The sequence below is a fragment of the Vombatus ursinus genome, unplaced genomic scaffold (genome assembly GCF_900497805.2).
Source record: "Vombatus ursinus unplaced genomic scaffold, bare-nosed wombat genome assembly UNPS02009994.1, whole genome shotgun sequence".
NCBI classification, from domain to species: Eukaryota; Metazoa; Chordata; class Mammalia; order Diprotodontia; family Vombatidae; genus Vombatus; species Vombatus ursinus.
In genome coordinates, this window is record NW_020949772.1 from 5,602,633 (window position 1) to 5,613,963 (window position 11,331).

Sequence of the window (11,331 nt, forward strand, 5' to 3'; positions counted from 1 at the left end):
CAAACCTATGACTCCCAGCTAGCATACTTTCATCTCCCTCTAACCTTCATTCATGCATTCCTGGCACCGCTGCTCCAAGGTCTGCCTTGTGGTGCCAGAGAGAAGCGGGGCCATCTCCAGTCATCCTGATCTATATCCTGTCACTGGACCCAGATGGCTCTGGGGGAGAAAGTGAGGCTGGTAACTTTGAACAGCCCTTCCTCACTGTAATCCAATTAATTCACAAGTCGGGGCATCAGCTCCCTGACGCCATGGTCCTCTGCAAGAACAAAGGACACACGACAAGCCAAAGAGGAGCAGTCTAATTAATGTCATCCCTCCCTCTTACAACAGCCTTTCAAACACTTGAAGACAGCTATCTCGGCTCCCTTCCACCTTCTCTTCTGGCTAAACCTGCCATCTCACGCTGGACTCGTGCTCTGGACTTCTCTTCCTCCTCCTCACCTGCCATTTTCCCCTCCACCCTGAGATCTGTTCTTCTTCCTTGGGACCATTTCAGAAAAGATTCCAGTCATGCTTTACCCTCACTCATTTCTGGATTCACTCTTCAGACTCCTCCTTCTCATGTCTTCATATGTGCATTGTCTTCTCCCACTGGAACGTAAGCTCCTTGAGGGTAGGGACTGTCTTGTCTTCTAGGACACATCTCTAGCACTTAACACAGTTTCAGACACATAGCAAGCACTTAATAGATGCTTTTTCTATCTAACTAGTTCTTTCAACTGATACTCACATAACATCAAGTCAAGGTCCTGCACCTCCTGGATGCCCTCTTCTGAACACTCTCCAACTTATAAATGTCTTTCTTAAACCATGGTGCCCAAAAGTGAATCTAATACTCCAGATGAAATTTGGGGAGCTATCATCTCCATGTTCCTGGAAGCTGTGCCTCTCTTTATGCACCCCTTTTGCATCCCACATCACGCAACTGACTCACATTGAGTTTGCGGCACACAAAAACCCCCACATCTTTTTCAGAACATCTGCCGCCTATCCACGCCTCCCCTATTTTTAGTACTTGCAAAATTTCATTTTCGTGCCCATGTGTAAAGCTTTATATTTATCCCTAATGAATTTCATCTTATTCAATTCAGCCCAGTGCTCCAGTCTATCAAGTTCCTTTTGGTCAAGTTCAGATTTCTGGGGTTCAATGCTCCACTGGAGACCGCCTGCCATGTTGACGTTGAACTCCTCTTTCTGTGTGGTCATCCAACCAGTTCTGAATCAATCTGATTGGATTATTATCCAACTCAGGGGTGGAACCTGCAGCCTTAAGGCCACATGTAGCCTTAAGGTCACAGGTTCCCCACCCTTGGTCCAACCTATACTTCAACATCTTCTCCATAAGAATAGTATAAGATTCTTTATCAAAAGCTTTGAGGGTAGGGTTCCTCAAATTTAAGAAATATTTTAAAATGTCTTGTTCACAATGGCATTTATGACACAAACAGAAGCTACTCAAGTAAATTACTGAATGTCTGGGACAGTTTTGGGGGTTAAAAGGGCATAGTTATAGCAAGAGATTTTTTTTTTCTTCAGAACATAGAGAAATAAGATGTCAAACTTACCAGGAAGCTCTTTATCATTTTTAGGAGCTGGGAATTTAAAGAGATTTGCTGTTTCTATTAATCCAAGCATGGATGTGATATCATCAGAATTTTTATGAATCTGGTGTACAAGAGACTGAAATTTCCCCATGGCTTCCTTACACCGACCGAGGTAGTCAGCGATACCTATGTTTTGTAAAGAAAGGCATTATTTTTTCTCCTTTCATTTTATACACTTCTCACCAAGTATAACCCAATTCATGATTACTATTCCTTAAAGGAGAAAGACACAAGATTATTAAGTTGAGACAAAATGATCTCCCACCTGTGAACAAAATCATTAGTGTATGAAGACCTGAGAGTAAAAGCTGTTGTGTAGAAGGTCTGTAGGGAAGCAAAGACAAGCATGGCGCTGTTTAACACTCTTGGAAAATGAGGATAAGGTCAGAGTCATAGTATCATAGGTAGAAGGCTAGAAAATTCTTCAGAAGCCATCAATTCCAACTCCCTCATTTTACTGATGAGGAAACTGAGGTCCAGAGAGGTTTAGTGACAAGCCTAAGGTGAGACATCTAGTAAGTGTCTGAAGCAGGATTTGGATAAATAAGTAGATATTTTAGACCTTTCTTTCCTGCCTGTATTACATTTTTTCTGTATTTTCCTGTTTGTATTAAAACTGTAACTGAGGTATAGACCAATATCTCACATCATATATATATCAAGAAAAGCTCCAAATGGGTATATGATTTAGACATAATGGGGGATATCATAGGCAAATTAGTGGAGCACAGAAGAAATTACCTGTCAGATCCATGGATGGGGAAGAGTTCCTAACCAACAAGAGTTAGAAAGGTTCACAGGAGGTAAAATGGACAATTTTGATTATACAATTTTTTTAAATTTTGCATAAACAAAACCAAAGTGACTAAAATTATCACATAAGTGGAAAATTGGGACAGGGGTGAGAGTTATAGTATTTCTCTGATAAATATCTAATTATTAGGATATATAGGGAACTGAGTGAAATTTATAAGAATAAGAGCCATTCCCTCAACTGAGAGAACGTCAAAGGATATAAATAGGCAAATTTCAGAGGAAGAAATCCAAGCTATCAATAATCACATAAAAAATGGTCTAAATCATTAATAATAAATATAAACATAAATTAAAATATAAATTAATAATAAATAAATTAAATAATAAATACATATTAAAACAACTCTGAGGTACCACCTCACAACCCTCAGATTGGCAAAGTTAGCAAAAAAGGAAAATGAGAAATGCTGGTAGGGGAAACAGGTATATGAAAGTACTATTGGTAGAGCTGTGAACCAGTCTATCCATTCTGGAAAGCAATTTGGAGCTATGCCCAAAAAGCTTTGACCTAACAATGCCACTATTAGGTCTATACTCCAAAGAGATTTTTTAAAAAAGATGGAAAGGACCCATAGGTACAAAAAATAATTACAGCAGCTCTTTTCATGGTGGCAGAGAATTGGAAAATGAGGGGTATCCATTTGGAGAATGGCTACACAAGTTATAGTGTATGTACATGATGGAATGCCACAAGAAATGAGGAAAGGGGTGGTTTTCAGAAAAACTTAGGAAGACTTGTATGAACTGATGCAAAGTGAAGTGAATAGAACCAGAAGGAAAAAATTATACAATAATAACAATATTGTAAAGACAAACAACTTTAAGAGATTTGGGAATTCTGAACAAAATGAAACCAACCACAGTTCACAACCACAGTTCCAAAGGATTTATGATGAACTATGCGACCCATCATAAAGAGTTGACGTACTCAGTACAATTGGAAGCATATTTTTTTTGGTCAAGGCTAACCTTCTCTATAAAAAAAAACTTTAATAGATTTTGCTTTTCTTGCTTTCTTAATGGGTGGGGAAGGCGAAGTGGGAGGAAGAGAATTTGGAACTGAAAATCAAACTGAGTTAAAGGAAGATGACAGCTATCTTATCCTTTGTCCCTTTAAGACAATCACGTTGGGAATCGGGGTGGGGATAGGATGGAAAGCATCAAGTGAGAAAAACTGAGATTCATTATTCTAAACTGCTAGCGACTAACAAACGACACTATCTGCAGTAGCTGGAATTAAACAAATGGGTCCCCTGCAAAGTACTGTGACAACGAACTTTTGCATGTTTTATTCTGTATGTGCCATTCTCAGTACGATTTTGGTTAGCAAACCATTTGTATTAGAATGCAAAAGCATCCACTGTCCTCTGTTTCTGTTATGCTGCCCCAAAGATCTTTTGTTCATTATGGCTTTATGTTCCTAAATGTTCAGAGGACATTAGTCTCCACAAGACTGATGAACCCAGGGGCAGTTAGGTGGTGCAGTAGATAGAGCACCAGCCCTGGAATCAGGAGGACCTGAGTTCAAATCTGACCTCAGACACATAACACTTACTAGCTGTGTGGCCCTGGGCAAGTCACCCCATTGCCTAGCCAAAAATAAATAAATAAATAGATAGATAGACAGATAGATAAATACATAAATGAATGAATGAATAGATGAATGGATGAATAAATGAACAAAAGACTGATGAACCCATAGAATAAATAGATACATAAATGAATGAATGAATAGATGAATGAATGAATAAATAAATAAAAGACTGATGAACCCATAGAATAAATAAATAGATAGATACATAAATGAATGAATAAATAAACAAAAGACTGATAAACCCATAGAATAAATAAATAAAAGACTGATGCACCTATAGACAGAATGCCTATGTGGAGGATGCTTCCTGCTGATGCAGGAAAGGATTGCCAAAGGGCAAATGAAGAAAAGGTGAGATGACCACCTAGGAGGTGTGGTATAATAGGGATTCTTCAGGTATAGGTTCAACACTGGGAAAAACTACTATGTCATTGTCTATATAAAAAGCTGATTTTTTTCCTTCATAGGAAATGCCAGGACCTTCAGACTCTGGATTCCTGCTTTCTTAATGGACCTACATCCCACCTGTTAGCATTTACGCTGGTGAAAATAACAGCAGACCTCAAAGCCACCACATTTTCAGCTGGAAGTGCCCAGAGGCTCATTTTGGTTGCCATATGTATTTATCTTGCCATGAGAACAAGAGCCTGGTAAGTGCACTCTAGAATTAAATCCCAACAAATCTGGTTTCAAATAAATCCGTTCTGCATGTGTTTTTTTTTTTTTTGTGGTGTGACCACTGACTTACAAAAAATTCACCCATTTAGACAGCATTTCCTGCTAAATGTTGAGGAAAATGGGGGAACAAAGATCATCTCATCTACAATAAGGTCCCTGAATCTGCTTTGTGGGCTCTAAAAAACAAAACATCATAAATCAAGTTTTATTTATAATTCTATGTTCAATGGAACCTACTTTATTAACATTCAAAAATTCTTGAACAATAGCAGTTATATTGCCTTGCAAAAAAAACTAATTATATTAAAACATCACAGGTAATTAGTTATTATAAAATTCCATCTAAAAGTAAATGAATGTACATTACCCAGTGAATTCCAGTTCAATCTTTTATATCCAGCCCTGAATACTCTCCCTAATTCCTGGGATTGTTCTTCAAGAAGAGTCGACTCTGCCTCATTTAATGTTCCCAAAAGTGTATAATAATGATCCAACATATGCCTTATTCCTTCTGTGTACCTAGGGAGTGACAGACATTGGAGGCTGTAATTAAAGTTCATGTCACGGATGGGTTCCCAAAAAGTCTGTTAGCTAGCTAATATTTAACCCCAGGAAAAATGTTCACTCCTTCCATCCTCTCAATAATGGTCCCATGCTGATTTCCTCAAGTGATTTGGGAACTGAAGGAAAATCCTGCCCTTCATGCAGTCTTCTCTGACAACTCGAATCCAGAATACTCCCTTCCTGTTATGACCCCTTTTCACACAATTATCTGCATCATCAGATCAGAGGCCTTTCTTCCAATGCCCTCATATTACGGAAGATGACATCAAGGTCTAGAGACACTTGTGATCTGCCCAACGTGACCGGTAATTAGTAACAAGTAATTAGTAGACAGGCTTCAGAACCAAGTCTGGTGACCCCAAATCTCTGGTTCTTCCTCCATACACCCTAGACTTTAGCCTTTACTCATATACTACCTTGAAGTATTCTTTAATCATTTTATTTATTACAAAGTCATCATTTCCCCAATATGATCATAAGTTTATCTAAAGCAAGAACAGTTCACCATAGTCTTCTGTATTTACTACTGCTCTTGTGCCAGGCACAAAAGCAGAATCTATGAAAATTAATTGAAGCCACAAGTGTGGCATACATTCTTCAACTTAGCTAACAAGTCAGCTAGATTTATGGAAGTGATTGTTGATAAAATAAATTAATTTAAAAAAAAAAAACAAGCCAGCTAGACAAGGCTAGCATTGTAGAGCGGAAAAAAAAAATCCCCCTGTAGAAAAAACAAAGCCTCCCCATTGTATGTTTTAAACATTACAAAGTTTTCTTTCCCAAAGAATATTCTTACCTAAGAAACTTGTCTTCCTGAAGTGCGACATTCCTTGCTAATTCAGGCACAATAAACCCCAGCTGTTCCATGTATTTTGTTTCATTAATAATCTCTTTAAGAGCAGGAGAAAAATTGATAACAAAGTAAATCCCCTTGTCTGTGGTAGCCTCAACATCATCATTGACCAAATTTGCCTGTGGAAGAGACAAATCACAAGTGAATGAATAGAATCAAAAAAGACAGTAAGACACGTGTATATACATATATATATATATATGATATATGTATGTATGTATATATGTGTGTGTGTATATATATATATATATATAAAGTTAAAACCAAATTTGACAAGGGCAAACGGACATTTACTTCAACATCTGACACCCTAAAAACTTGGCACATTTTAAAATTTCAAAGTCTGAGGGGGAAATGTCTTCCAAGGTGTCACATATGACCTCCTTCCCTTGCCTCATTCTCTTCTCCTTACTCTGACTTCCTGATTTCCTGGCTTCACTCTTTAATTTTACAATACACATCAGTTTCATTAAAAGAAGCAAACAAAAACCCTATATTCATGGCCCGTGAACAGTAGAAAGGAGACTCCTACCGGTCCTCCGTAATCTGATGTTGTGTATCCAGTCATCCTGGCTTTGGCAAGAAGGCTTTTTTTCAGAAGGGACGGTAAAGTCTGCTCTGTCCAATCTCTCCACTGCTCATATTTCCTATCTTCATATTCCTTCATCCTCCTACCCACTTCCAGATATTTTTGTTTTACCTATTAAAGGATTTCAACTGTAGTTAGTGGGACAGAATTGTGTCGGTACTGGGAATGCATTGGAAATGTAAACTACATTTTATCTGGAATAAAACTGTAAAATACAGAAATGGATGCAAAAGCCACCTACTTCCCGTCCTCTCTCACTGTCCAACATCTCCTCCACTTCCTGAAACCGAAGGATAGTGTGCTTAATCCGGAAGAAGAGAGATCGCTCCCAATATATTGCACCAGCCAGTGGAGGATGATTCTTGTATAAGGGTGGGTTTTCAAGATTCAGAACAAATAAGCGATTAATTATGTCAACCTGCAAAGACAAAATCAAAAAGTATTTGATGACTGAAAAACATCAGTGGTCCTGTGTATAATACATCAAAGACCCTTTCTCTATTATCTGTAAACTTGAAGCAATTTACAAATAAAAAAACTGGATTTTTAAAGAAATATTTAAGGTAGCCTTTTATTTTTTTCTAATTGCTTCTTCTCCGCTAATTGGGGCTTTTCGTTGTTCCGTCTCCTCAGTGTCCCTATTTGTATGATAACTAAACCGTATACCCCCCCATGCGTGTGGGTAGATGGGCTTCACTTGGACATGTACCATACAAAGACTTGTACTAGTTTTTGTCAGTAGTATGACCTAAGAGCCAAGGCAACAGTCCTAACTCTATTCCTGTCACTACCAAAGGCCAAGTCTCCACAGTCAAAAAGGAGCATGTTTTACACTTATACAGATAATTAAGGCAAAGTTCAATTTCTTTAGAATGCTACATTCTAGACTACATAGAATGATTCTTTATTTATTTCATATATCAATGGATGTGTGTAGAACACACACATCCATCGGAATAAGGCCCCAGAATCTTGGATTGACATTTTCCTATGGATTGCCAGGACTAGGATATTTTTGGATGGCTTCGGTACCAACATGGTTCCATTAACACTGGCACTCAAGCCATCAAGAAATGTCCCAGTACTGGCAATCCCTTGGCAAACACCAATCTGAGACTCTGGGTTTGCATCCCAACAGGTACACCCCTGAAATATATTAATTAATCTTTTTTTCTAAACAAGACTGAAAGCTCCTTGATGCCAACCACCTCTATTGTGGCCAAAGGGATAAATTAATTACCAAGATTGGTCTGGCCAAGAATCAGCTCAGGTCCAAGAACAAAAGCTGGCAAAGCACCAGCTGGCTTAGGAGAAACTGAGGACTTTTTTACTATCTTCTCCCTAACCCTTGCTTATGGAATCACAGGATCATAGGTAGGACTAGGGGACTAGACTAGAAGGGACGTTAGAGGTTATCTAGTCTAACCCCCTCATTTTACAGAGGAGGAAACTGAGGCCTGGGGGGGGAATGTGGCCTGCTCCAGGTCACACAAGTAATTAAAAGGCAGAGCCAGGATTTAGATCCAGACTCAGATAACTTTGGCTAAAAAGGTCCCAGATGTCAAAGGACCCTATTGCATCTTCCTTTTAGAGCCAACAACCCATCTACTACGGCTCAGATCACAGCAGGCATCCAGGACACAATTGTAGAATTCCTTGCCTGTATTAACAAATCTATATTGTTTTGACTATGTGACTTGAGTTATTAAATGACATCAGGGGAAATTCCATAGGTTCCCTGGATTTGGATCTCCCGTCATAAAAAACAACTCTAAGCTATTTGCCCAGCCTCTTTTTGCCCTCTGTACACTTTTAACCACTTGCGATGCTTAGGGGCACAGCATGCTGGCTCACACGCTGCTTAAAATTACCTCTTTACAGTATTGTGCCAAAATATCATTGAATTTCATCATCATCTGCTTATTTATAGCCTCCCGGGAGCGAATATGCTTGAACTTTAAGAGCATGTCAAAAGCAGCTTCTGCGGAGCGAAGAGTCTTAAAGGATTCATCAATAAAGTTCTTTGCTTCTTTCTCAATAACCTGCCAAAAAGACAAGGCAGATAAGTCATCTGCCTGTGCAGAACTTAGAAGGGCAAGAACAGGGGAGACTAGAGAAGAACACTGGAGCTCATGGAAGGCTTCTCAGGGCTGCTTTCACCAAGACGCCACTCTGGGTCCTCATCACAGCACCCGGACAGCGTCAACTTCTTAAAGATTCTACCAGCCAACCAAACTCAAGTTCTGGTAGGTAGGTAGGTCTGCCAAGCTGGAAGGATCTGAAGCAGGGGGCCAGTGATGGACAATGTGTCTGTTATCTAGGGAACAGCCTCGTTATATAGATAAGAGGCTCATCACCACAAGACTAGACGCCAGGAGATGGTTCTTGGGGGCGACAGAAACTCATGAAGACTCCTTCTCTGCTAAGGCATGCAGTAGTCATGGGCTCACAGGATTTACAGAGTGAAAGGACCAGACCACAGAGAGCACCCAGTGTCAATGCCTCATTTTACGAATGAGGAAACTGAGAGTCAGAGAGGTTCAAGACTTCTCCAAGGTCACACAGCCAGGAAGCAGTAGAGTCAGGATTTCATGAGCTCCTTTCATCATGCCATAATGTAGTCACAGATCTTTTGAAGTACTAAAAACAAAGCTCATAGCTAATGGGAGGTGGAAGCTGAGACTGAAGGAGGCAAAATCAAACACACTTCTACTCCATAATCCTGGGCCTGGCTTAAGGCACTCCCTGTGTTTGACAATCCCCTTAAGGATGCTAATGCTGATGGTGTTAAGTACAACACACAGACCCCACACATCCACAACATTCTGCACCCAGGGGCTCTAGCCCTGAAACACCAAATGTCTACTGGACATTGACTCCTGGATGTCCTGAAGGCATCTCAAACTGAACAGCTCCAAAACCGAACTTGCTTTGTTTCCCCCAGAACCCTTCCCCAACTCTGAACTTCCCTGTTTTAAGAACTAAGGAAAAAATCTTTGCAGCCAGTTTCTGTGATAAAGGTCTTAGGTTTGTCAAGAACTGAGTCCACTCTGAAGGAATAAGAGCCATTTGCCAATTGATAAGAGGTCAAAGGACATGAACGTGCAGCTTTCTAAGGAAGAAATCCAAGCTATCAATAACCATATGAAAAAAAGTCCCAATTAGAGAAACACAAATTAATCAATAAACACTTGCTAAAGCACTCACTGTATACCAGGCACTGTGCTAAGCACTGGGGGTGCAAAATAAAAGGCAAAATAGTCTCTATTCTCAAGGGAGCATCTAATGTGAGAGACTCAAGTTTCTCAAGTTTAGTGGGGGAGACAATATGTAAGCAATTCTGTACAAACAAACTATAGAGGATAAATTGGAAATAATCAACAGAGGGAAGGTGAGCAGGAAACAAGAGAGATCAAGACAGGCTTCCGGGGGGAAAAGAGAGGAGAGTATAAGGTGTAAGAAGACTGAATAAGTAAGAGGGTGGGGGCTAAGTTATGAAGGGCTCTGAAGATGCCCAATAGAGGATTTTATTTCTGCCCCTGAAGGTGATAGGGAGTCACTGGAGTTTATTAAGTAGTGGGAGTGGGGATGACATGGTCACACCTGTGCTTTCACAGCTAAGTGGAAGATGGACTAAAGTGGGGACTTGTGGCCAGCAGACTTACCAGCAGTGAGTTATTATGACAATAACCTGGGCGTGAGATATTAAGGGCCGACACTATAGGGGTGACAGTGTCAGAGGAGAGAAGGGAGCATTGATAAAAGATGTCACAAAGATCAAATCAACCAGCCTTGCCAACAGCTTGGACATGGGGGGCGTGAGGGAGCGTGAGGAGCTGGGGACACGGTGACTGGGAGGAGGACAGTCAGCTCTCTCAGTAACAGGGTAAATCCAAGAGCAATCACTCTTCCCTGGACAGAAATAGGGAAGTCTGAAAGGGAAAAGAGAATGAGTTCAGTTTTAAACATGTGAGTTTAAGATGTCTACAGGACATCCAGTTCAGGGTGCTCCATAGACAGGTGGAGATTTGAGACTGGAAGTCATCAGAGAGGTTAGGTCTGGACAGGTGGATTGGGGAGTCATCAGCAGAATTTTGATTGGGTGACAGATATGGATTAAGTGAACCTCCAAAAAGGAAGGTTACTGAGTGATGGTAGTGGAAGAACCTGGAAGAGTGGTGGGGAGCAAGAAACATTCCAACTCCCCCATTTAGACCAGTGGGTCAGGGGTAACTAGTGAAAGTGCAGTTGGGGCTACAAAGGGCAGCCAGGGAAGCTGTCACCAGGAAGGAGCCAGGCCTAAGTGAGAGGCCAATGGTGGAAAGAATTGAAAAAGGAAAAGATCTAAGATGAGAGCAAGTTTGTTGGCTGTGGAGCAGTCCTTCCAGAGGGCAGAGGAGAAAGAGTAGGTAGTTTTAGAGTGGGGCATTGAGAAGGAGTTGGGCAGTGGGGGTCAGGGAATGAGATTTGAATGGTAATGGCCAACGGTACAGAATGAAAGAAAATCTGAAGCCCTACTGCATCAGACTGGCAAAGCCAAGAAAGGAAAGAAAAGGAAAGAAAAGAAAAGAAAAGAAAAGAAAAGAAAAGAAAAGAAAAGAAAAGAAAAGAAAAGAAAAGAAAAGAAAAG

The 11,331-nt window shown here is 40.2% G+C and overlaps 1 protein-coding gene across 1 annotated transcript in view; it reads right to left on the minus strand.

The window, feature by feature from the left end:
• DNAH10 (dynein axonemal heavy chain 10) overlaps nucleotides 1-11,331 on the minus strand; it is a 165,725-nt gene that overhangs the window by 108,394 nt on the left and 46,000 nt on the right. Inside the window, exons 12-17 of the mRNA XM_027853515.1 lie at nucleotides 8,573-8,743; nucleotides 6,943-7,119; nucleotides 6,687-6,812; nucleotides 6,056-6,231; nucleotides 5,063-5,214; nucleotides 1,569-1,733 (exon numbers count right to left, since the gene is read on the minus strand). Coding sequence (XP_027709316.1) covers nucleotides 1,569-1,733; nucleotides 5,063-5,214; nucleotides 6,056-6,231; nucleotides 6,687-6,812; nucleotides 6,943-7,119; nucleotides 8,573-8,743 — 967 coding nt within the window. The remainder of the gene's footprint in view (nucleotides 1-1,568; nucleotides 1,734-5,062; nucleotides 5,215-6,055; nucleotides 6,232-6,686; nucleotides 6,813-6,942; nucleotides 7,120-8,572; nucleotides 8,744-11,331) is intronic.